This window comes from Cnephaeus nilssonii (genome assembly GCF_951640355.1).
Source record: "Cnephaeus nilssonii genome assembly, chromosome: 1".
In the NCBI taxonomy this organism is placed as follows: domain Eukaryota; kingdom Metazoa; phylum Chordata; class Mammalia; order Chiroptera; family Vespertilionidae; genus Cnephaeus; species Cnephaeus nilssonii.
Window position 1 is genome coordinate 117,818,883 of NC_137072.1, and position 25,306 is coordinate 117,844,188.

Here is a 25,306-nt window from a genome sequence, read left to right on the forward strand (position 1 = left end):
TCTGCACACGCGCCGTCGCCCAGCGGGGGCGGAAGTGAGACGCCGGCGTCCTTCCGGGCCCGCGTCACGGCCTCGGGGCGGAAGCTGGTGCGGCTCCGGCCGGCGGTTGCTCAGCTGCCCGGACGCCCTGGACCCGAGCCCCCGCGCCCGCCGCGGGTCGCCATGTCGTTGCTGCAGTCTGCGCTCGACTTCCTGGCGGGCCCCGGCGCCCTGGGCGGCGCTGCCGGCCGCGACCAGACCGACTTTGTGGGGCAGACGGTGGAGCTGGGCGAGCTGCGGCTGCGGGTGCGGCGGGTCCTGGCCGAGGGTGAGGCGCGGGCAGGCGGGCGCCGAGGGTCGGCGCGTGGCGGGCGGGCGGGAGGGTCCCGGCCTGTTCGGGCTGGGAGGCCGGTCTCGGCTCGGGCACGTCCTGGTGGGCGCGGGGCCGGGCTGGGCTGGGCAGCCCCCGCAGCAGGTGCGGCCGACCTGCGGGGTGCGGGGGGCTGTGGCTGGGGTGGAGGCCGGGCCGGCGGGGAGTTCGGCCGAGCGCGGGGGCTCCGTGGAGGCCGAAGGCTGGAGGAGAGAGCACGGCGGGCGGGCGGGCGTCAGGCAGACCCTTCCCTTCACGTCGGGGCTGCCGTGGGCGGGCGGGACTGGACGTGGGCGCGGGGCCGGCGCCCCTCCGCTGAGCGCGGCGGCGGCCCTGTCCGCCCCGGGCGCTGGGCTAGGCGGTGGGCGTCCTGCTCTGACCACCTGCCGTCCGTGCCCCTGGTGTCGTGTGGGCTCGGTTCCTGCGAGCTGGTCCTCGCCTCCCGATGGCCTCCCCCTCCCTCACACGGAAGTCGCCACCGGCGCTGGGGAGGCCCCTCTCTCCTCTGGATCCTCCTTACCTCTGTTCCCGGTGCCCACAGGGCGCCCGACTTCCTAGTCCTGCTGCTTCCGGCTTTGGGCCTGGCGCTGCGACAGCCCTGTGTATCCCCCCACATTGCACATTGACTCGCAGGAGTAGGGTGGGCCTGTCCCCGTGGCCCCCCCTCTGCCAGTGTGAGGCGGGGACGTGACCTCTCTGAGTCCTGATGTCCTTATTCTTAAAGGCCGCAGCAGCATCACCTACTTTTTCTCCAGTTTGTTCCAAAAACAGATTTGTGTGTGACTTATCGGGAAAACCACAGGCGCTCTCCTTTCAGAGTTGAGGCCAGCCCCTGTACTGACGCCTCCCCAGGCCACCTCCTTTGCCCTGAAAATACCAGGCAGTTATCTTGTTTCCTTAAGAAACTCATGGTGGACAGGAGGTGGCTTCTGCCTTAAAGTAAGGCACGCGCTCCAATGATGGAAGGACAGCCAAGTGCAGGGGAGCCTCAGGTGGGGCATGCAGTGGGGAGAGGGGCGGGAGCGGGCCAGGGCCAGGGCTGGGAGGGGAGTCGCAGGTGGGAAGGGGTCAGGGAGAGAAGGAAGCTGTGCCTCTGCTCAGCACCCAGGAAGAAGAACGAGGAAATGTGCCAGCCCCTTCCCTGGGCCCTGCAGGCGAGCCAGGAGGTAAAAGTAGCCAGTGCGGCGAGGGCGGGTGGCTCACAGCCTCTAAAGCTCGTGAAGCCTCTTTTGGAAAGGAAACGGTTGAAATCAGTGTGAAGTCCTTGGTGCCGAGGCTGCGGGAACTGAGACTGTCTTGTATCAATAAACATGGGCTCGGTCCCAAGCCCTCGACCCGTGGGCCAGAGAGCAGTTCAGAGCTCTTCAGGTTTTAGAAAGATGACCTGTACCCGCGGGCCCCCAGCTGTCCCCACGGGGGCTGGGAAGCACCCCATAACCAGGTGCGTTGACGTGCCAGTAAGGAAGCTGGGAGGTGCCGTGACCGTGGGATGAGCTGTAAACGGCTCCATGGCAGTTCATGCCGGGGTTGCCCCAGATGCCGGTCCATTTACAAAAGACCACATTTTGCTGTCAAACGATCTAGGAAGAAAACACGGGTTTTCATCGCTTTTTGGAATTTGCAACTGTAGCACGAAATGGGTTTGGGGCAGAGTCGTGGAGCTAGAGAGCTTTGTAGTCTTTTCAGAATGTGAGCTACGTTTCCATTTAAATTTTGCAATTTAAGAAAGGGGGGGGGAGGGGGGAGACTGCTGGGCCAACCCAGTGTGGGAGAGCCGCCGATGGGTCCTGGGAGACGGTCCCTCGCGGGGGATGTTGGACCTGTTTTCATGAGCTTACACCACCTGTCTGTACTTGAGGAAGTGTCTTTCTAAAATTTTTGCTACTGAATTTTGCGTGTAAATTGGAGCCATTATTTTTGCAGGAAACATATTGCTATCTGCAAGTCCAGTTTGTATTGACTTAGCAAAGATCTCTAAACGTTGACTAAGCCACAGCGCGGACTGACGTGTTTATTTTCCTGGTTCCAGGAGGGTTTGCATTCGTGTATGAGGCTCAGGATCTGGGAAGTGGCAGAGAGTATGCGCTGAAGGTAAGGCGGACGACACGTTCTGCATGGTTTTGGTTACTTGAAAGGAAGTCTCAGAGTGACAGTGTTGAGGGGGTTCCCTATTGGTGTGTTTCTCGGTGCGCTCTCTCGTCCTGTTAGTTCCCTCTGGTGGCCAGGAGCCGTCAGCACTTTCAGTGGACGTTATGGCTGCGGTGTCCAGCTTGGGGCCTGGGGACGAGAGGAGCTCGAGTGCCGAGAGTGCACGTGAGACTCGGCAGAGAGCGGGAGTGGCACAGCGCCTCGGGTGGGCCGCGCGTGCAGGCCACGCTCGCACGTCCCAGAGCAGCTCACGGTGGGACGGGCAGGGCTGTCTGGTTTCGCCGAGGAGGCTGGTGTCCAGCCTGGGCAGCGGAGTGGCGTGGCTCCTGGGCGTGCGGCTCAGCTGTACGGGGCCCGCGTGACTTGGAGACGAGGGCGGGGACGCTCCTTTCTGCGCCTCCTTTCCATCGCATTTGACTGCAGCCCGTTTGCGGGAGAGGCTCCTCGGGGAGTGTTGTTGTGTCCTTGGGCTGCAAAGGCCATTTCCAGGGCCTCTGCGCTGTCGGTGTCTGCCTAGGTCAGGTGCTGGCGCTTTGGTTTGCTCTGCGCGGACTAGCCAGACACGCGGCCACTCACCTTGTCTGTGTTCCCTCCAACGCAGAGACTGCTGTCCAACGAGGAGGAGAGGAACCGCGCCATCATCCAGGAGGTGTGCTTCTTGGTATCCTTTCCTGGGCGGCCGCCCTGCCGTTCTTGTTGATGACCTGACAGCGGCTTCGCTTTGCCTGGCTGATCTGTGGCCGTTTCTAGTGAAATGGAGCTGTTTCCTTGTTCTTCACTCTCCGGGCAGCAGGAAGGGATCCCATGGTTCTGGGAGTGGAGATGTGGGTCCTGCCCCAGAGGTCTCTGTGCCCGGGGTGGGCAGCCCTTCGACCTGCGGCCACGGCGCCCGGCCATCCCCTCACCCCGGGCAGAGCATCAACCAACAAATGGTTGATGGCTGGCGTTTCTCCTTGGCCTCCCCGGCTGGTGCTGCCCCTTCGCTGCCAGAACCTGCTCTTTTCCCTCCTGAAGCTCTGTCCCTGGGAGCACGCCGGCCGCTGAGCCCGAGGGTGCTCGCCGCCCTGAGTTCCGGGTGGACACCCTCACTGCTCACGGCCTCCCGCCGCGCCCTCCCGCCGGCCTGCCTGGCTGTGGTCAGGTGTGTGGTTCCGTGCACACTTCGCGGTCCTTCCCCCACCCTGCCCTCTGCTGGCCCTCTCCTTTCCGCTCTGAGGCGCTGAGGTCTAAGATCACGTCGTTCAGCATCGTGGTTCGTACAGGGGAGGGCAAAAGCAGGCTTACAGTTGTTTGCGTGGGCAAGAACACAACAATAAGTAATAACACGAGAGCAAGTCCTCGTGCTCACAGCTGTACGCCTACCTTTGCCCACCGCGCATGTTTGTGTGAAGTGTGCAGACTTACGCATTCTCCTTTAACAAGACACCTGCAGAAAAAGCTTTCTGGCCACCCCAACATTGTCCAGTTTTGCTCTGCAGCGTCCATAGGGAAAGAGGAGTCGGACACGGGGCAGGCCGAGTTCCTGCTGCTCACGGAGCTCTGCAGAGGTAACGGCTCCCGGCGCACGCAGGTCCCGGAGGAGGGGGGCCCTTCCCAGGAGGAAGGTCTCTCTCACCAACAGGATGGGGGGCCCAGTGCCTTCTACAGAGTCCCAGGGGCGGAGGGGTCACGTGCGTGACCGAGGAGGAGGAGGTGGGCTCAGTCAGCCCGCGCTGCCCGTGGAGGGCTGGGGGTCCGCCCTTCTGGAGCCACGTCCTGGGGCTCAGTGGTGTTGGTGTACCTTAGGGGGAGCGGAGGGCACAGGACATGCAAGGCCCAGTGGGCCAGGGGCCGGCAGCCAGGTGGGGCCCTCGTCCTGTGGCGCGGTGCTGCCTCATGCGTGGGCAGCGTGTGTGGGAGGAGGCCAGGGCCCTGCTGCCACAAGGCCGGGGAGCAGCAGCAGGGCACCCTGAGGCAGGCGTCCCCCTGGGAGGCTCGCATGCTGCGCCCACAGATGGCCCTCCCCGGGGTCCAGCCACCACGAGCAGGGCTGTCCTGGAGGAGAGGGGCGTGAGCGCAGGCACCTCTGCAGGAGGAGGAGGAGATGGTGCAGGCGGCGGCGGCGGCAAGGGGCTGAGTCCTGAGCAGCCAGCGCAGCCCTGGAGCGGGTGTGGGGGTCGGGGGGGGGGGGCAGCAGGCTGAAACAGGTGCAGGCGGCTTTATAGGCTGGGGAAGCCGGGCCCTCCCCGGGGAGTGGGGTTGGGAGCCGACGGGAGGGGGAGAGGGCTGTGCTGTCTGTGTCTGGGCCCTGCTTCCCGTTGGCTCACTGGGCGGGCTGGGAGGTGCCGGCTCCCCACTCGGGTCTTCCAGGTGGCAGGTGTCCGCCGTCACTGCTGGTTTTAGTTGCGCGAGTGTGTGCTCCTTGGAAAAGCGCTGTGAGGTGTGCTCAGAAGTGGGGTTCCGTAGACCCACTCTTCCTTCTGAAAAGCGTGCTGTGCCCGGCGCCGCCTTGCGCCCACAGGCTCGCCTGCTCTCAGGCCCAGTGTCCGCAGACCCAGACCTCAGGCCCTTCGCCAGTGTCGGTGGGACGTGCTCCTTGCCTCGTGCATTGCACGCGTGTTGGTGCACGGGTTGCTGCGTGTCTCTCCCGGGATCTGGCCTCCCCATGGCTGGCATTCGCAGGGGACTTGTTGGGTTGGGGGTGCCATTCGGTGGCCTGCTCTGACACCTCGGGTGGCGTGGGTGAGGCCACGCTGCTTTCCATCCGGGCAGCACGCTCTTCTGCCGGGGCCCTGTTTGCGGCTGCGTGCCGTGGTGTCCGTCCTGCTCTCACACGGGAGCTCAGGCGGCCTCTGCGTCGCTCTGCGCTGGGCCTCGTCAGGCTGGGGCCTCATGCCCCTCGCCCCTCGGCAGGTGGTTCACCAGGTGAGCGTGGTGTCTGGGCACTGTTGTGTGCAGGCGCGGGTTCGGTGACCCGCCCAGCGTAGGGGGAAATGAGCTGGAGCGGGTGCCCGTGTCGCAGGCTGGCAGAGCTGGCTTCCTGGAGGGTGGCGGGGGGGTGTCTGAGCGCAGGAGGCGGGGCAGCGTGGCTGAGGGCCACCATGGAGCTGGAGCCGTGGTAGCCACGGTGGCTGCATCTGTCACTGAGGTGGCCTCGGGCCTGGATCAGGGACGGGCACTGAGGTTGAACACGTGTCCCTGGCGACAGGATGGGGCTCCCTGGGCCCAAGCCTCACCGTCCCCGCCTGTGCTGCCACCACCCCCGGTCCTGTGTGCAGCCTCACTCGGTGTGGAGTGCGTGTTGGAGATTCCACGCCCCCGGGCAGATGGCCGTGTCATTTAGGGAAGCGGAGCAAGTGTGACATGGGAGACGAGGTCCCTGCCATCTCCGACTCCGTGTGGGAGCCTGTGCTCCCGCGCCGTGGCCGCAGGTGTCCCACGTGTAAGGGCGGCGGCCCCACCCCTGCCCGGCGGCCTGCCCCTGCCCTGTGGGGATGAGTGTCTCCTGTCTCTTCCAGGGCAGCTGGTGGAGTTTCTGAAGAAAAGCGAGACCAAAGGGCCGCTGTCATGCGACGCCATCCTGAAGATCTTCTACCAGACGTGCAGGGCCGTGCAGCACATGCACCGGCAGAAGCCGCCCATCATCCACCGGGACCTCAAGGTGCCGCCTCCCCCCCGCACGCCCCGTCGCGCCCGCCGTGCCCGCCGCGGAGGTCCGGCTTCTGCCAGGGAGGCCGCCAGGCTCTGCCGAGTCTCAGAGACCACGCAGGAGCCCCTTCCCAGCGAGTGGCTTTCCCGAGGCTCCTCGGTTGAAGCCGTGAGAGAGCCCTGTGGGGCCTGGGCTCCCCTGTGCCCCCAGCCCTGGGCTGCGGCCCTCGTCCTCCCCTGGCGACGAGGAGTGTGCCTCCTCTGGACGTGCCCTCGGGGTCCAGGGCGGCCTGCAGCGTGGCTGGTGTCAGCGCCTGCCTTCCACGCAGGGTTGCTTTCCTGCTGCAGCTGCCGGAGGTGCTGAGTGTGTCCTCCGTGCAGGTGGGCTCCTCGTGCCACTGGCCGTCCGTGCACAGAGCTGCCGCCTTCATGTCGCTGCCGGGGGGATCGTAGTGGTTCTGCTTTTCCTGGTTATTAGTGAGTTAAGTGCTTGTTGCTGCTCATGCTCTTCAGTTAGCGTTTGTTTTCTGTCCTTTTCCTGCTTTTTGGTCTGTCATGTTGATGGATTGGAGCTCCTCGTATGTTCACACAATGGTCTTTATTTGAGTTATATGTGCTGCAGATGTTTTCTGGTTTATGGTCTGGTGTGTTTTTTAAAAATATATTTTTATTGATTTCAGAGAGGAAGGGAGGGAGAGAGAGAGAAACATCAGTGATGAGAGAGAATCATGGATCGGCTGCCTCCTGCACGTCCCCCACTGGGGATGGAGCCTGCAACCCGGGCCTGTGCCCTGACCGGGAATTAAACCGAACCATGACCTCCTGGTTCATACAGTGATGCTCAGCCCCTGAGCCACGCCGGCCGGGCTGGCCTGGTTTTTATTCCCCCTGTGTGTCTTTGAAAAACCCAAGACTTTGTGGAAATTGTCCAGTGCCCAGAGCTGTGCCCGGCTCTGGCCACGTCTTGGGCGACAGCTGCCCCTCGTCCTGCTTCCTCGAGAAGGTGGTTTTCCTAAAGGATTTTAAAGCCGGGCCCCAGACATCACTCCATTTCACGCCTGGACACTTGTGCACAAAACTGTGGGAGAGCAGGGGCGTTTTCTTAGCAGCTGCACCATCCCTGCCTTAGCAGCACCCAGACACTCGCTAGCGCAGAGGCGTTCATGGGGCGCTGTGAGGATTGGCTGTCCGGTCAGGGTACCGACCTTTCCCTTAGCCTCCCAAGTAGGAAAACGGCAGCAGCAGCACAGTAGGTGTCCGGTGTGAATGCGTCAAAATGGCCCGTTTTTGGTCAGATCAGCAGAATGCAGGCAGTCCTCAGGTCACATTGCCATCTCCCGTTTATTTGTAAAAAAGTCCCGTCATTTCGGCGTCTGTACATAATGCGCTTTATGTTTTTTATTATTTTTTTACAAGTAAAGGTCAGGAATTACCTTTCTTTTAAATTTTCTTTACTGCTTCACGTCATTACTGCTGTGTCTGTGCTCCATGTGAGTGACGTAGGTGCTTATGTAGGTGGGTTCCGACTTACGGCGAAAATCGCGTTACGTCGCACTGTGGGAACGGATCTCCGAGGTAACCCAAGGACCACTGTACGCTTTTTGTGCGCTGCAGAACCTCAGTAGTTAGTTTATGTGCCACAGATGGAAAGATGGGAAACGGCTGCTCATATCCTTTCACACCCAGTCGCAGCCCGGTCCCTGGGGCTCCCCAGGTGTGCTCTCTGAGACCCCGGGGTGGTCCTCCTGGTGGCCCCGGTTAGGGGTCGGCACTGGCACCCCGTCTGTGGGTCTTTGTCTTCGTCTAGATTTGACCTCTGAGGAGCCTGGCCTTCTCTTTCCCCCGAATCCGAGAGGTCGTTTTAAGCTGTTGGCAGGCACCACCCCGCGGGGTTGGGAGGACGCCGGGCGGTGGTGGTGCTAGGGGTTGGGGGCGCTCCCGCTTATCGGCGGGGGTTTCCCGTGCCTTCAGGACTGCTCTGCTCACGTGTTAGCCATGTGCTCGTGTGTGTGAAAAGGAGGAATGGAATTAGAGCGCCGTGTCTGTGAGCATGCCTGGTTTACTCCCTCACCTCAGTGCCCCGTGTGCGCCAGGTGTCCCCGCGGCCTGTCCACGGGCCCCGGGCGGCGACCCTGTCTGCTGCGCGTGGCTCTGGAGTGCATCCTTCGTGCGGCGTTCTGCTCAGCGCTGTGGTTTAGGGCTCGTCCGTCTCGGGCCCACAGCTGGCAGAGTGTGCTGTGGGGTCGCTGCTTCCCGTCGGGTGACCTCTGCGCCTTGCGCTTGGGGCTCTTGGTGTTGGCAGCAGACTGTGGCCTCCGTGGCATTTTCCTTCTGTGGCAGAGTTGCCGTTTTAGGTTTATTGGCGTTTGGATTCCTCTCTGGGGACGTACCTGTGGCGGTGTTTGCCTGTTTCTGTCTCCCCCGCGGAAGCGTGTGTGGGGAACGTGTGGGGTGTTTGCGTGCTTGCTCTCAGCGGGCGGCGTCCGCTCAGGTGCGGCTTGTGGTGGCTGGTCAGCTGGCCGGCTCGGCGGGCTCCTGCCCCGAGTGTTGACCTGAGGCCTGTGGCTGCCCTTGCGTTTAGAGGCAGGGCTCTCTTCCTTGGCCTGTCCCGCTCTCCCGGCCCGGGTCCTGGTCAGCGCCCTCCCCTCGGAGCGGCAGCCAGGCTCGCCTCTGCCTCGGGATCGCCTGGCTCTTCTCAGCTCTGTGTCTCCTCACGCACGTTTTAGCCCGTCGGTCAGGTCCCACCCGTGGGATTGCCTCGGCCGTCCCCGAGCAGGTCACAGGCTTCTCTGGGCAGGGCCGACTGTAAACCTGGCTGCTCTGCGGGTCCACGGCCCCCGCGGCCCCGGGGAGTGAAGAATTACTGGCTTTTCCCAGCACTCAGATTGTAAAATCCGTCCTCAGCCGTGGGCCTTGGTGGACGTGCCCTCGAGGGGCTGGGACAGGTCTGTCTCTGCTCTCAGAAGTGGTTCCTGCTTATGTTGCATTTAAAAGTGCCTCTCAAGCGGCAGTTTCTGGCCGGATCCTGCACAGCTCCTTCGTCTAGTTGACCAGAGGCCTGGTGCACGAAACGCGTGCACGGGTGTGGTCCCTAGGCCTGGCCAGCGATCGAAGCGCGAGTGTCTGGTGTGGAAGGGCAGGTCGGATCACCTGGGCCCCAGGGTCCCTGCGCGCCCCCCTCCGCCTGAGTCATCGGGCCCTGCTCGCACCCACCTTGGCCTGGCGCCACCCGCTCACCCGCTCCACCATCCCGCCGCGGTCCCGCTCTCATCGGGGCCAGCAGCGCCTCCACTGTCGCCCACTGCCAGGGCTGCATCACTGACACCCGCCATGTCCGTGCCACCCCCTTGTGGTCAGCACACATCATAGCGAGCGGTCGAACTCCTGGTCAAACTCCCGGTCAAGGGGACAGTTTGCACGTTAGACTTTTATTATATAGGACATTAACTACATAGGACTAGAGGCCCAGTGCACCATTCATGCACTGGTGGGGGCATGGCCTGCGGGGATCGGCCGCTGTGGGTGCGCCACTCATCCCGGTCAGCCAAGCGGCTGTGGACCTGCCCTCTGAGCGCTGCTCCCTGGTCCGGCATCTTCCGTGGAGCTGGAGCACTCGCCTCTCCAGAGACCTGGTCGGGGCCGGGCCCAGGGCCAATAGCACTGAGCGGCGGTGGAGTAGGCCTCAGTCCCACGAACCCACTTCCCAGCCTCTAGGGTCAGCCTGCGAGCCTGGCGGTGGCGCTGCACGGCCTGCGGGCGCTCGGAGGAGGAGCCTGGGGTGAGGAGGTGATGATCACAGCCCGGGTTCCTGCCCGTCGGCTCAGGGTTCGCAGCGGGAGCAGCCACTCATCCCGGTTGGCTGAGGGGCGCTCCCACTGTGGTAGCGCACTGACCACCAGGGGGCAGCTCCTGCGTTGAACGTCTGCCCCCTGGTGGTCAGTGCACGTCATAGCCACTGGTCGTTCTGCCGTTCGGTCGCTGGGCTTTTATTATGTAGGATGGCTTTCAAACAGTGTGTTAATTCAGCCTTTTCTAAAAGCTTTCATTGTGTATCCCGTGGTACTGATGTCATTTACCTTTTGACTTACGTCTGACTTTTTCTGAATTATCTGCTTCTAAAGGTACACACACTGATTTCGACCAAAAAGAAGTGGGGGTGCTGCATTTTCTCCTCAGAGCCAGCTGACTGTCTGCACCCCAAATCTATAAGGACTGTCTCCTGGAATTTTTCAGGTTGAAAACTTACTGCTGAGTAACCAGGGGACCATTAAGCTGTGCGACTTTGGCAGCGCCACGACCATCTCGCACGTCCCCGACTACAGCTGGAGTGCCCAGCGGCGGGCCCTGGTGGAGGAGGAGGTGAGCTGTGGCAGGCGCTCAGCATTGCGCGTGGGGCGGCTTGCACCCACGCCTCGTGCTGTAGGAGCCTCGTGCTGGGCTGGGGGTCAGTGCCTCACACGGCTGCCTAGCACGCCGTCTCAGCGCAGGGAACACACGTGCACACATGTGGGTCACGGGCCTGCAGCTTGGTGACTTCCTGTGTGGAGGCTCTGCGGCCACGTCCGGGTCGCAGTGCCCTCTGCCCGCCTCCCTCCCGGGCTCAGCATCCTTATGCACCTGGACGTGGCATTGTGTTGGCCCTGGGTGTCTCCCGGGCGCTTGTCCCACCCAGGCCCTCCTCCTCCTGAAGCAGACCTTCCCGGGAGAACCGTGGGTTAGCCTCCCTGTCTCGCCCGGGTCACAGCATGTGCCAGCGGCAGCTCTGGCCCGGGGTTGGTGTGTGTGTGTGTGTCTGCCACACGTGGGCCACGCTGGCCTCCCCGTGCTGGGTCCCCAGTCTCGGCCATGGGGCCCGCCCTGCCTACCTGGGTCCCGGGTTTCTCACAGAAAAGCCTGACTGTCCGTGAATTCAGTTCAGCTCTCCCGGACAAGGGTCTCTGTCCACGAGAACTCGTAGGAGGCGGCTTTGAGAACACCTCCTCTCGGGCCGCAGGTGACCCACCTCCCGGAGCCGGCGGGGGCCGCCTGTCCGCTTCCGCTGGGACGTGTCTCCTGGACACACAGCTGACATCCCACGTGGGTGCTGGGTGTGGCCACTCTGGCAAGAGCTGGGGCTGGAGGCGGCCGTGGGTGAGGAGAGGGGGCGAGCACCGGGCGAGAGGTGCTGGGCCCTGGGGTGGACGTGAGCATCCTGCAGGGAGGCCGTGGGACCGAGGCCAAACAACTTCCCTGTGAAAAGTACGTCTGTTCTTCAGGTCACCAGGAACACAACGCCCATGTACAGGACGCCCGAGATCGTGGACCTGTACTCCAACTTCCCCATCGGCGAGAAGCAGGACATCTGGGTGAGGCCGCAGTGCCTGTGCGCTGTGCTCCCCGTGGGCTCTGTGCTCCCTGTGGGCTCTGTGCTCCCCGTGGGCCCCGTGCTCCCTGTGGGCCCTGTGCTCCCTGTGGGCCCCGTGGGCTCTGTGCTCCCTGTGGGCTCCGTGCTCCCTGTGGGCCCTGTGCTCCCTGTGCTCCCTGTGGGCCCTGTGCTCCCTGTGGGCTCTGTGCTCCCTGTGTGCTCTGTGCTCCCGTGGCTCTGGACGCCACACTTTTTTGGCCTCTCTTCTTCTTTCTTTCCTGTCACGGCTGCCAGTGGAGATGGGCTGAGGAGGGGCGGTGGGTCGGGGTGGGTGGAGTCAGCCAGCGGTCTGCCGCCTGCGGGTCAGAGCCCCTGCACGGGCCAGGCCTGACGGAGCCAGGGTTCGTGGGGCCGGACCCCGTGTCGGGCTGGGAGTCGTGCCTGGCTGGGCTCCTTCATTGCGCGTGGGTGCCCTGCGGTCTCCCTGTCTCCCTAAGAGCAGGGACAGGGACGCCTCAGCCCCAGGCCTCCCTGCGCCTTGCATCTCAGGCTCCCAGTCTGGGCTGTCAGGCCGTGTCCGGTGCTGGCCTGCTGCGGCAGGAGCTCCTGTCCTGGTGCCGTAGAGGCAGGTGGCCGTTGAAATGAGTGACCTGCTGGGACCCGGGGGCTGGAGCTGTGCTTAGTGATCTGTCTTCCCTTCCCCAGTCTCAGGTGACCCCAGTGGGCCCTCAGCCGCCCCAGCCTAAGGACACGCACACACACAGTCACACATGTGCATGTGCACACACACGCACACGCACACACAGGTGCTGAAAGGGTGGCCCTGGAGTTGCATGCTGTGCTGGGGCACCTGCGGTGTGTGCTGTGCATCCTCAGCTGGATGAGGTGTCCCAGTGTCTCCACCGTGTCCCCAGTGGGTGCTGAAGGTCACCAGTGAGAAGAGACTGGGCTGGGCTCGGGGCATGTCTATGGACGTCCCCGCCACCTGTGGTTCCTTCGTGTTCTGCCCCAGGGCCGTCCACCTGTGCTCAGTGTTATCACGAAAAACGTGGACGTGGCCCCTTCATCCTAGTCACCCAGCTGTCCCCGCCCACAGATCCAGTGCTCGGATGTGGAACTTTTCGTTTTGAAAGGGCTTTTTCACCAGGAATGAGAGATTGGAGCTTGTTTACTATACCCTCCATGTTCATGGTCCCTGAGGAGCACAGAATGAGGGCTGCTGTGTGTTGGCGGGGGGGGGGGGGGCTGTGTACATGGTGGGAGCTGTGCGCGTGGGGGGGAGCTGTCCCACTCCTCGCTGGCGTTAGTCAGACCAGCCTGAGTCTGCCTGCCCTGTGGGCCAGGAGGGCCGCCCGCCCCGCCCTCACCCTCGCCCTCGGCCGCAGGCGCTGGGCTGCATCCTGTACCTGCTGTGCTTCGGGCAGCACCCTTTCGAAGACGGCGCCAAGCTTCGCATCGTCAACGGGAAGTACTGCATCCCTGCTGACGACACTCGGTACTCCGTGTTCCACGGCCTCATCCGTAAGTCCCGTGTGCAGGAACCTCGGAGGACACGCCTCCTGTAACGTGCCGCGTGGCCCTTTGGCGGCCTCCCTGTGGGCTTTTCCCGCCCGTCAGCCATGTGAGTTACGTGCTCCAAACGGTGGCTCTCGTTGCTCTTCATGTTGTGGCCTCGCTTGCTGTTGAAGTCTGTGAACGAGGCCCTCCGTGGGTCCGTCACCTCCACAAGGGCAGGGGGTGGGGCCCTGGGGTCCTGGGACCCTGAGCGCGCCCTTCCCCACTGCAGGCGCCACGCTGAAGGTCAACCCGGAGGAGCGGCTGTCCATCACCGAGCTGGTGAACCAGCTGCAGGAGATCGCGGCTGCCCGGAGCGTGAACCCCAAGGCGCCCATCACTGAGGTAGGGCCTTCCAGGTGCTGCTCAGAGCAGGGTCTCCGAGGCCCCGTCTGTTTTAAAGGGGTGACCATTGTGCAGGCTGTCCCCGTGTCCCGGGGACCCCAGCGCGGGGCCCCCTGGCAGGAGGGAGTCAGCACAGGCAGACGGCTCTGAGCGTGGGCAGGAGCTGGAAGGAAGACGTGCCCTGTCAGACAGCGGCCAGCGCGGGGAGGAGGGGCAGGAAGGGCGTGTGGGTGGACGGGGCTCAGAGGCGTCTGCTCTGGGGCTGCCACGTGTGTGCCGCCACGTGTGTGCCGCCAGGAGTCCCCTGGGGTGCGGTGGGGGTGCCAGTGGACAGACAGGCCGCGGGTCAGTGGGCGCCAGGGCACCTTTCGATCTTGGCGCTTTCAGAACTCGGGGCCCTGGTGCAGACACTGCCCCCTGCGGGCTCTTCTGCGCGGGCGGTGAGGACCGTGCCTGCGGTCGGGCCTGGAGCCCAGGAGCAGCCGAGGGAGGACCGGTCGGCCTGACGCAGGCGAGGACAGTGGTGTCTGCGTGCCCTCGGCAGCGGGGCCTCCGGCTGAGTGGCCTGGCGTGTGCGGTCCCAGCGGACGGTGTGCCTGCCTGGCAGCCGGAAGCCTGTCGGTGAGACGGCGTGGAGAAAGCCTGGCTGCCCGCCGCCATCCGCCTGCCACCTGCTCGGCCAGAGAAAGGCAACGTCACCTTCGTTTTACCGCGTGAGCTTCATGTGGCGAAACTTCAGCTCCATAACAAGGATGTTCTCAGACACGGCACCGGAAACGGCCATGGCCGAGGACCTCACAGGAGAGGAGCAGGCACCACGGCCCGTCGAAGGCCACGCAGGGTTGCGTCCAGCGCCAAGAGGCTGGCGGGAGGCTGCGGCCCTCCCAGCCGGGTCCCGAGCACCTCTCTGAAGGTTGCGGGTCGAGACTCTGGCCAGCGCCGGCCGTGGGCTCAGTTTGGGGCAGGCAGGGTCCTCGCTGCGCAGCCCACCCCTCTGGCAGGCAGGCTGCGAGCCGCTGGGCGGGACTGGCACTCGGTGGGCGTGCGGCAGCGGGCAGGCTGCCCCTAACCCAAACGTCCGCTCGCAGCGCTGTGTGACCGCCCTCCGTGTAGGGGTTTCCAGGGTCGGGTGGAGACGGGCTATAGTCAGGAGGAGGGAGGGTTTCTCCCTGCGCGGAGCTGGCCCCGTACCCGCTGAGGCCTTGCTGTTCGAACCCTCAGCTCCTGGAGCAGAATGGGGGCTATGGGAACGCTGCCCCGTCCCGAGGGCCACCTCCTCCCGTGGGGCCCGTGAGCAGCGGCCAAGGCGGAGGTGAGTGCACGCGGCTGCTTGTTCGGGTCCCCTAACTGCCTACAGCTCCCAGAACTGGCGGAGGCGACACTCTGGGCCACGTTTAGGATGGAACTTGGGGAGCGGTGTGCGTGCCAGCACCCTGTCCTGTGCCGCAGGGGCTCTGAGCACCTTTGGGGTAGCCTTCAGGGGCCTTTGGGGTGGCCTGCAGGGGGCGGGGTGCAGGTCCCAGGCCCCTGGGGAGAGGCGGGCTCCTCGGGCAGGAGAGGGTTGTGGCCGCGGCAGAGGTGGCTCAGCGGGTTTCCTCCCGCTCGGTCGCATTTGTGAGTGAGCTGCACCCTCATCCTGTGGTTGTGGGTGGTCTGGGCGCCCCGTGCTGGCACACGGAGCTGGTCCCCGAGGAGCCCTCAGCCGGGCTTGGTGCAGCAGGCCCAGGAAGGCTCTGGACGGCCCTGCCAGGCAGTGCCCTGCCCCGCGCCCCATCCCATTGGCCACTCTGGCTGTTTGGGGTGGAATCGGGTTTGTTTCCTGGGGAGGGGCCATCCCAGCAGCTGGCTTGCCCTGTGTCCCGGGCTCCATCTCCACACAGCGTGGGTCTGGTCGCCTCTGCATGTCCAGCATGTGGGGCCACCCGGACTGCTCTGGGGCGTTCTCTAGGTGCTGGGACAGGACCACACCACACACGTGTGCACACGTGCTCGTACATGCTTACACCACGCTCATGCACACATATGCTCAACACACACGAGTGCTGGTCACTTCCTGGGGAACGGCCAGCAAGAACGTTCTACACGTAGGACGTGTGGGCTGCTTTCTGTGGCTGCCTGACAGCCGGAGCGCGGGGCCTGGTCCCCGCGGCGCCCCAGCCACCTGTGCCAGCGCTGCTGGCTGGTCTCCGAGGCTGCACACAGGCAGGGACCCTCGGGCACAGATGCAGGGTGTCGGCCACGACTTCCTCTTGTTACCCCACCGCCCCCCCCCCCCAGCCGCCTTCGGGGACCACACCCTCCGGGGTTGCCGTCACTGTTCACACCCGGGCCCTACGCTGCAGGCAGATAGCAGCACACCCGCTGTCCAACCCCACGGCCTCTCTGCTCGGCCGGGGCCATATGCACGACCCCCCTCCTGCCCTCCATGTCCACCTGTGTCCTCCCTCCTCGGGTGGAGACTTGCCTTTGCTGGGCCCTCAGGGTGCGTGTGTGCAGGGGGCCCGGGGTCCAGGTTTGCAGGCGTGAATGGGTGCACATCCTAGAGACGGGATGGAGGCTGTGGGCACCCGGAGGCTCCGCTCTCACCGGCTGGGTCCAGGCTCGGCCCTTGTGAGAGCAGCTGGTGGGCTGTGGGCGTGGGGCAGGCTTAGATGCCAACCGCTGGTTTAGTTCCTGTGCCCACGCGGGGTCCAGCAGACGGCGGGGTGACGGGGAGTGTGTGGCCCTCACAGGTTCTGGGGATGCTGACGCTCCTGGTCCTAACCCCACTGACCCCGCCGGCCCGGCCTGAGCTCGTCTCTGCTTGCAGGCCTGGCGGTTGCTGAGTACGAGCAGCCCTACGGCGGGCTCCTGGACATCCTGCGGGGGGGCCCCGGGCGCCTGCTCACCAACCTCAAGGACACCTCCTCCAAGGTCATCCAGTCCGTCGCCAAGTGAGTCGAGGGTGCGTGGGTGCAGGGCCTGGGCGCGGCTCGGGCCTTCTCCATGGCATGGGGGTTTTCTGACCTTTGGCGCTGCCGCCTCCCAGCCTGGCACAGCCTGCACTTGTGGCCAGTGGGTGGGCCCCGCTCCCCCGCCCCCCCCTGCCCCCCCGCCCCATTTCTCGCCCCATTTCCACCCCTATGGTGAGGGACTTGGGGGGAGCGGACAAGTGCTGGCCCACTGCCGGGCACGCGGGGCCTGGAGCTGAGGGCACCACCTCGCTGGGGTTTGGTGCCTCCTGCCTGGGCTGTGGGGCGTGTGCAGTGGGCACGGCGCCTTGCCTGTGTAGATGTGAGCACCCGGACTCAGCCGAGGGCTTAGGTTTTTATGTTTCACTTTGTGAAAAAGACAAAAACAGTTTTTCCTTGTCAGTTACTTGTCTTTTTCTGTTGGGTTTTAATTAAAGCACACATCTACCCCTACTTCCCTTTATGTCTTTTGTTTGTTTTCCTGAGTAGGAAGGTTAGATGTGTTTTAAAATACGTGTTTCAGAATGTTTAAATTAAATGTGTTTTTAATGGTTTTCTTGTACATCCGGGTCTTTAATCTACGCGGACCTTACTGGGGATTTCTCACTGGTTCTTGTCTGCTGTGCAAGCAGGGCACTGTCCCCGTCCGAGACCCAGGTCCCCCACCCGTCCCCTGAGCTTCCCCCTCCCGTCCGCGCCTGACGTCCCGCAGCCCTCGGCGCTGCTGCTGCTGTCTGTGTGCGTGCCTCTCTGTCCGTCCGTCCTTCCCAGGAGAGTCGTCTTCCTCTCACGTGTGTCTGCACAGGAATTCCAGAGCTAACGTGTCAGGCTGCCTGCGTGCTTCCTAGGCTCCGTGTCTTACTAGTTTGCGGCCAGAGTAGGGCCATGGCCTCAGTGGTGCTGACACTGGGCTCCAGCAGGGACGCCTCCCCAGGCCTGCGGGCGCCCCTCCTCCCTCCGAGGTGCCCGTGGAGCCAGCGGGACCCCCTCCCTGCTCAGCCTGCCCTGCCTGGCTGAGTCCAGCGAGAACCATAAAATTAGACCTGAGCAAGTGGAGAAACTTACATTGGGGAGAATTTTAAAGGTGGTATCACTTTTCAATTAAACTATAAATTCATTGTCATAAAAGTTGTTTTCATAGATTTTTAAAAAATATATATTTTATTGCCCTGGCCGGTTTGGCTCAGTGGATAGAGCCTCGGCCTGCGGACGGAAGGGTCCCAGGTTCGATTCCGGTCAAGGGCATGTACCTTGGTTGCGGGCACATCCCCAGTGGGAGGTGTGCAGGAGGCAGCTGATCGATGTTTCTAACTCTCTATCCCTCTCCCCTCCTCTCTGTAAAAAATCAATAAAATATATATATATATATTTTATATATATATAATGTATTTTATTGATTTTTTACAGAGAGGAAGGGAGAGGGATAGAGAGTTAGAAACATCGATGAGAGAGAAACATCGATCAGCTGCCTCCTGCACACCCCCCACTGGGGACGTGCCCGCAACCAAGGCACATGTCCCTGACCGGAATCGAACCTGGGACCCCTGAGTCCGCAGGCCAACGGCTCTATCCATTGAGCCAAACCGGTTTCGGCTTCATAGATTTTTTAAGAATATATTTTTATTGATTTCAGAGAGGAAGGGAGAGGGAGAGAAACATCAATGATGAGAGAGAATCATGGATCGGCTGCCTCCTGCACGCTCCTCACTGGAAATCAAGCCCTCACCCGGGCATGTGCCCTGACTGGAATCGAACCCCGACCTCCTGGTTCATAGGTTGACACTCAACCACTGAGCCACACTGGCCAGGCTGTTTTCATAGATTTTGATCTTAAAATTCATGTTACCAATTATTGCCAGGAGTATTTTAAAAAGTAAGAATATAGAGGAGGATCCTGTTACACCTGTGAGCTTTCTCTGGCGTCCGTGTGGTGAGTTGAGTGCTGAGGCTGACAGATGGCGCACCGAGGCCTGAGAATCCCACGAAACACCATCTGACAGGAAGCCCGGCCTCGTGATCAGTGCAGGCGCCAAGCCCTGTCTGCAGAGGGAAAGTCGGGTCCCTGTCCAGCAGTGAATACATTATTCTGGCCAGTTAAACGGTTAATTCTAAGAAGCGTGTGTTTTTAAGAAAAAATTAATAAACTATAGAGGGATTTTTTTTTAAATTTCTTTATTGATTAAGGTGTCACATATTTGTCCTCATCCCCCCATTCCCATCCCACACCCCTCCCCATGGATGCCCCAACCCCCTGTTGAATTTAACCATTGGTTAGGCTCATATGCATGCACACAAGTCCTTTGGTTGATCTCTCCCCCCTCCCCCCACCTTCCCCTATCTTCCCTCTGAGGCCCGATAGTCCGATCGATGCCTCCTTGTTTCTGGTTCTGTTCTTGTTCATCAGTCTATGTTGTTCATCATTTCCCCTAGATGAGTGAGATCATGTGTCACTAGAGATATACTTATATGAACTGAATGTGAGATGAGCAATAATAGTTATGCTGACAGGCAAATGAATCAGTCTGTAGTGAGTTTCTTTCTGGACCAACAGTTCTTTTGAGACCCAATTTCAATGTCCACCAGTTCCTTATGTGTACATGTCGGCACTGACCCCTCAGCTCTGGATGGTGGACAAATGGTGGTAATGCAGGTTCGATTCCCTCTGGTTGGGTCTCGGCTGGACCCAGGGGCACGGCTTCATCCGGACCCAGGGGCACGTGGCCTCACCCGGACCCAGGGGGTGCGTGGCTAGAGGGATATTTTTATAACACTGGAAGATTCCTTAAATGAGACAAAAAATACACAAGCCACGGAGGAAAGGTTAATAAAGTTCACTAACTTAAAAACTCTATTCCTCAAATTACCACATTTCCTTAAAATAACAAAAAGACACAGCACTGACGGGGAGTGAATACGTTCAAACTAGCGTGCAAAGAAGTTAACCCGGACAGGCTGAGTAAGCCTCGAGGAGGCGTCCCTCGCTGTGCAGATGGACCCCTGGCTGGGAGATGGTTGGTGCGGGCATCTCTGCCTGTCCCCGGGCGTGGAGGCCACCGGCTCGGAGGTGGTTGGTGCTGGGAGATGGTTGGTGCGGGCATCTCTGCCTGTCCCCGGGCGTGGAGGCCACCGGCTCGGAGGTGGTTGGTGCTGGGAGATGGCTGGTGCGGGCGTCTCTGCCTGTCACCGGGCGTGGAGGCCACCGGCTCGGAGGTGGCTGGTGCTGGGAGATGGCTGGTGCGGGCGTCTCTGCCTGTCACCGGGCGTGGAGGCCACCGACTCGGAGGTGGTTGGCGCTGGGAGATGGCTGGTGCGGGCGTCTCTGCCTGTCACCGGGCGTGGAGGCCACCGACTCGGAGGTGGTTGGCGCTGGGAGATGGCTGGTGCGGGCGTCTCTGCCTGTCACCGGGCGTGGAGGCCACCGGCTCGGAGGTGGCTGGCGCTGGGAGATGGCTGGAGCGGTGGGTCAGCAGCTGCCCATCTGTTGCCGCTTCCTCCTCACCGCTGTTCTTTGTCCCTTTTCTTCTCCTCCTGCCTCTTGTGGTTTGAGTGGAGTATTTTATTTGGTGCCACGATCGCCGTTCTTAGCATGTGTTGCGCTAGTTTGCCTTCCCGGCGGTTGCTCTGTGGGGGTGGCGTGCACTCAGAGCCAGTGCGGTCCACTCAGCACTGCAGCCGTGGGATTCGGGGGTTCGATGCCAGTGACCCCCCCAGCACCACCAACCATCTCCCAGTGACCCACTCCCCTATCGTCACGGCATTCCACGCACACGCACACACGCACACAGTGCGTGCTGAGCACAGACGCTCTGTTGCCACCATTGTCTTGAGCAGGCTCACTTGTCGGATAATTAAGACTAAAAAACAAACAAAAGTATTCGTTCTCCCTTCACCTGCTCCTTTTTTGGTGCTCTTCCTTCTTCACGTGGATCTGGGTTTCTGGCCGGTACGATTTCCTTTTCTCTCTAGGAGACTTTTAACAACGTTTCTTGCAAAACAGGACTGCTGGCAGCAGGTCCTTCGGTTTCTGTCTGAGGAAAAGTTGTCGTGTTCGGAGGACAGTTGCACAGCCCGCTGTGCTGGCGTGCTTCCCTTGGCTCTCCAGGCCTGCCTCCCGCTGCGCGCGGCCGGTTTCTGAGGAGAGAGGTCCTCGTCCCCGTAGGCCCGGTGTGCCCCACCCGCTTCTCTCGGGACCTCGTCCTCACTGACTTCCTGCAGGTGGCACCGTGTGCCCAGGCGCAGGTTCCTGGCGTTTATCCTGGGCGGGGAGAGGGGGGGTTTCCGAGTTTCCTGGATTCGTGGTTTGGTGTCTGACATGAACGTGGGGAAGTTCTCAGTCGTTACTGTCTCAGATGTTCTGTTGCTTTGCTGTGTCCCCATGACGTGAGCGTCAGGCCTCTGTGCTTGTCCCCCAGCCCTGGTGCCCACCTGGCGTTTGCAGTCTGTTCCGTGGCCTTTCTGTTGTGGAGGCTCCTGATGTGTTCTGTGGCTCGGAGACGCTTCCTCGGCCGTGTCCCGCCAGGGAGCCCAGCGCTTCCTCGTGCTGCCGCGGCGCTGTAAGGGGCGCGGCCCTTTCTCAGGGTTTCCTCTCCGCCCACATTGTCTGTTCTTGCGTGCTGTCTGCTTTGTCCACTAGCTCATTGGTCACCGTTGCTTTACACTCTGGTCATTTCAGCATCCCGCCGTGTCTGGTGCTGATGCTGGCTGTGTCCCTTCAGGCTGGGTGCTGGCCTTTGGGGTGCCCTGTAGTTTCCCGTGTCCCGTGGTTGCCAGGCACGACGGTGCGGGTCAGAGGCTCGGCCGTGCGTGTTTGCTGCTGCTTGTCACAACCAGCTCCCCATCGCACCTTCTGGGGGAGCAAGCCCTGAGTCACGGCCTGTGTGGGTACCCGCCTCTCCCCCGCCTCGCGGGGACGTCAGCTTCACACACACATGCCTGCGCTCACACGCAGTGACCCACATACATCCCGTGAGTACACACCACACACACACACACACACACGCGCGCGCGCGCGCGCGCACACACACACCACACACACGGCCACACGCACACGCACATACACACCACACACACACATACACCCCACACGCGCACACGCGCACGCACACACACACACAGGCTCACCCCAGGCCTCTCCAGGACTCGCTCTCTTTAGCTCTCATCATCTCACTGGGCGTTTCCTGTCCTAACCAGCTGTTCTTTTGGATTCCAGTTACGCGAAGGGAGACCTGGACATATCCTACATCACATCCCGCATCGCAGGTGCGTTGATCGCTCTCACCACGGGCTCCTCTGGCCTCCTGTCGGCGATGGCACGGGACGCGGGCCTCCCACTCAGCCTGCTGCAGCCTGGGCGTGGCGGGCGGGGGCGGGAAGGGCCCTGTGTCCGGCGCCTCCAGGCCCGCCGTGGACGGTGCGTGGGCAGCAGCTTCTCCCGGGCTGGAGTGTCTGGGCTCCGCGGTGGAGGAAGGAGCGAGGCCACGCACAGTTGAAACGCGGTCTCCAGGCCAAATTGAAACCAAAGACGAGATCGGAGCCTTGGAGACCCTGCTGTGCGTGGGGTCTCGGCAGGACCTACCGCCCAGATGCACCGTGGGGATGTCCCGAGGGGCTCCTGTGGGTGGCAGGCGGGCCGCGGGCGGGGAGGTCTGGCTGCACCTCAGCACTGCGTCTGCCGGCACCAGCCGGAGGCGGGACGGGGCTGAGCTGACGGGCTGTTTCCTGTCAGTGATGTCCTTCCCGGCGGAGGGTGTGGAATCCGCCATCAAAAACAACATCGAGGACGTGCGCTTGTTTCTGGACTCCAAGCACCCGGGGCACTACGCCGTCTACAACCTGTCCTCGAGGACGTACCGGCCCGCCAAGTTCCACAACCGCGTGAGTGCCCCCCCGCCTCCCCTGCCTGCGCCCTGCAGGGCCTCACAGGCCTGCTGACGACACGCAGCCGTGCAGCGGGCTCTGCAGGGTCTCGGCTGTGATGCCAGGGCTGGTCTTCAGGGGCGTGCTGACAGCCTGGGGTCATCTCACGGACACGGACACGGACACTGACGAGTCGGGTGGAGGTGCAGAGACCAGCGAGCCTCGGGCCTCGCTGCTTCTCGCCCGTGGGAACCTGAGGCCACATGGTTTTCATGGTTCCTGAATTTTGGGTCACGGACGCTGTTTACGGCTGACCCAAGCGTGGCAGGGGGCTGGCTCCCGGCACCAGTCCTGTCGCAGAGGAGTGTGCCAGCAGGGCGGGCGCTCGTGATGGGAGCCCTCCCCGACGGGTGAGGGTGTCAGGCTGAGCTGGGCCCATCCTGCAGGTGTCCGAGTGCGGGTGGGCCGCCCGGCGGGCCCCGAGCCTGCGCAGCCTCTACAGCGTCTGCAGGGACATGCACTGGTGGCTGCGGCAAGACCACAGGAACGTGTGCGTGCTGCACTGCACGGTGAGTGTGCGGCGCCTCAGAGGAGGGAGGGGGCCTGCCCTGGGCCCCGAGCACCCCGGGCACCCCGGGCGTCGGACGGGGTGGTGGCCCGGGTGGGGAGTGGGGCACCAGCTGCCTGCCCCTCCCTGAGCCGGGGACTGTGGGGCGCTGGGCTGGCGCGTGCCCCCTGGCAGGGTCTGGGTGCCCAGCAGTGAAGCGCCCTCTCCCCCGTGGGTGCACCCCAGGCCCCTGGGCATCAGCTGCTGCTGGGAAGCTGCCCACACAGGTGGTCGCCCTTCTGGCGCAGCATGCGGGGCCCAGGTGCGTACTCTCGTCTCCCCTCGAGGCAGCACCCACAGGGGTCTCGACCGCCCTGCCCCGCACCCACTTCTGTCCCTCCTGACCGCAGCTGGGCACCCCTACCCACTGCACAGTGAGGCTGAGGGGCGGGCGTCACAGCGCCCGCCGAGTGTGGGCGCGAAGGTTAGCACAGCTGTCCTGGTGTTGGTCAGAGTCACTCGCAGTGACACCAGGAGGGCTCAGTGAGGGGTGCACGTGGGGGGCAATGAGGCCGCGTGTCCCGTTGGAGATGCCACGTCTTGTGCCGTCACGAAGGCGCCCGTCTGTGTGGGCGTGTCTGCTCGGTCAGAAGCTGCTCTGCCGGGGAGGCCGCTGTCTGCCGGGGAGGCCGCTGTCTGCCGGGGAGGCCGCTGTCTGCCGGGGAGGCCGCTGTCTGCCCGGGGAGGCCGCTGTTTGCCGGGGAGGCCGCTGTCTGCCGGGGAGGCCGCTGTCTGCCGGGGAGGCCGCTGTCTGCCGGGGAGGCCGCTGTCTGCCGGGGAGGCCGCTGTCTGCCGGGGAGGCCGCTGTTTGCCGGGGAGGCCGCTGTCTGCCGGGGAGGCCGCTGTCTGCCCGGGGAGGCCGCTGTTTGCCGGGGAGGCCGCTGTCTGCCGGGGAGGCCGCTGTCTGCCCGGGGAGGCCGCTGTCTGCCGGGGAGGCCGCTGTCTGCCGGGGAGGCCGCTGTCTGCCGGGGAGGCCGCTGTCTGCCGGGGAGGCGGTGCTGAGCCCCAGGGGCTGCCTGTGCCCTCTCCTAGGATGGGCGAGCGGCGTCGGCCGTGGCCGTCTGCTCCTTCCTGTGCTTCTGCCGGCTCTTCAGCACCGCCGAGGCCGCTGTGTACATGTTCAGCATGAAGCGCTGCCCGCCGGGCATTTGGCCGTCCCACAAAAGGTACCGTCCCGTGGTCGGACGCTGGATGCGGTGTCCCTGGGTGTTGCCGCCGTGGCCCTGGAGGTTGGAAGGGTTTTGGAAGGGGGTGTGTGGTGTGGGTGGGGCTCCAGGTGGCGAACCCAGCCCTGCCCGTGCCGCCAGGCCTGTCCCTGCTGTGCCGCCAGGAGCCTGGCCAGAGGGTCAGGGCGGCTGGAGTCAGCCTCCCCGGCCCTGGGCGGCGGGCAGTGCCTCTGTCCCGTTCCCAGGCACCAGCCCTCGTAGCACGTGTGCCCTGAGGCGACGGGCAGCACTCTGGCCGCCAGCTCTGGGCACGTGGCCTGTGTGGGCGGGCGATGGTGGGAGGAAGGAAGGGGTTCAGGCCATTCCTTCTGCCCTGGATGGTGGCACAGCCTGTGGACAGTGGGCGGGCGGGCAAAGGCCGTCCTGCTATGGGGCCACCCCGATGCCGGGGCTGGGCCTGGTGCCAGGGAGCCAGCCACCAGCTGTGTCCTGTGTCGCTGGGAAGTGGCGAGGCCCCCAAGCCAAAGGACTGCTGACCCTTTCAACATGACCTGAAAGTCTTTTTAAAAAATAGGTTTTTGTTGATTTTTTTTTTTTGAGAGAGAGAGAGAGAGAGAGAGAGAGAGAGAGAAACGTCAGTGAGAGAACACCCATCAGCTGCCTCCTGCAGGCCCCCCACTGGGCATGTACCCCCCCCCAACTGGGAATTGAGCTGTGACTTCCTGGTTCATGGGTTAACCCTCAGCCACTGAGCCACACGGGCCTGAGAGCCATTTTTGCTCCTGAATTCCAGCTGTGCCAAGGGTCCAGAGCTGCCGTGAGATCCCGCCGAACAGCCGCTCACCATCAGGCAGAGCGGGAGGAGGGCTGTTAGTGGGGTGTGACCTGACAGTGGGAACCCCCGACCCAGCAGGGGATGTGCGGGTGTGCAGAGCTACTTAAAAAGCGGTGGGACCAGCTTCAGACGCAGGAATAGCGGTTGGTCCTCCGAGCAATGGGCCAGTCCGCGGTCGAAGCAGAGGACGTGAGCCGGGTGCCAGAGAGGAGGGCCAGCCAGTGGTCAGCGCGTGTGCAGAAGCAGGCGAGACCGCGGAGATTGGGAGTCCGTCCTCGAGTCCCCGAGGGCGCTCCCAGACGGGTCGGAGTGTGGCTCCAGGGGCACAGGCAGGAGGAGCCCAGAGGTGCCTGGCGGGAGGGTCCCCACAGCCAAGGACAGTGTGGCAGACACTGAAGAGAAGGCGCGCCTGCGGCGGGGAGGCGGGGCCTGCAGCAGAGGGGCTGCGAGGGAGCGGTGAGATGCTGGGCCTGGCGGCGCAGGCGCGGGAAGGCCGCCTCCCAGGCGTCGGTCTCAAAGGGAGA

At 63.1% G+C, this 25,306-nt stretch overlaps 1 protein-coding gene across 3 annotated transcripts in view; it reads left to right on the plus strand.

Moving 5' to 3' along the window:
• Nucleotides 1-46: 46 nt before the first annotated feature.
• The window catches only part of GAK (cyclin G associated kinase), a 40,119-nt gene continuing 14,859 nt past the window's right edge, over nt 47-25,306 (plus strand). Inside the window, exons 1-15 of one of the 3 annotated variants that reach the window (XM_079774866.1) lie at nt 47-307; nt 2,379-2,440; nt 3,099-3,158; nt 3,930-4,044; nt 5,995-6,137; nt 10,358-10,483; nt 11,380-11,469; nt 12,854-12,989; nt 13,255-13,367; nt 14,589-14,679; nt 16,177-16,300; nt 21,528-21,577; nt 22,044-22,192; nt 22,621-22,743; nt 23,814-23,947. In XM_079774866.1, coding sequence (XP_079630992.1) covers nt 163-307; nt 2,379-2,440; nt 3,099-3,158; nt 3,930-4,044; nt 5,995-6,137; nt 10,358-10,483; nt 11,380-11,469; nt 12,854-12,989; nt 13,255-13,367; nt 14,589-14,679; nt 16,177-16,300; nt 21,528-21,577; nt 22,044-22,192; nt 22,621-22,743; nt 23,814-23,947 — 1,661 coding nt within the window. In that variant the 5' untranslated portion in view covers nt 47-162. Of the gene's footprint in view, nt 308-2,378; nt 2,441-3,098; nt 3,159-3,929; nt 4,045-5,994; nt 6,138-10,357; nt 10,484-11,379; nt 11,470-12,853; nt 12,990-13,254; nt 13,368-14,588; nt 14,680-16,176; nt 16,301-21,527; nt 21,578-22,043; nt 22,193-22,620; nt 22,744-23,813; nt 23,948-25,306 lie in introns of those variants that run through there. The other 2 variants (XM_079774867.1, XM_079774868.1) reach the window with 2 other exon arrangements.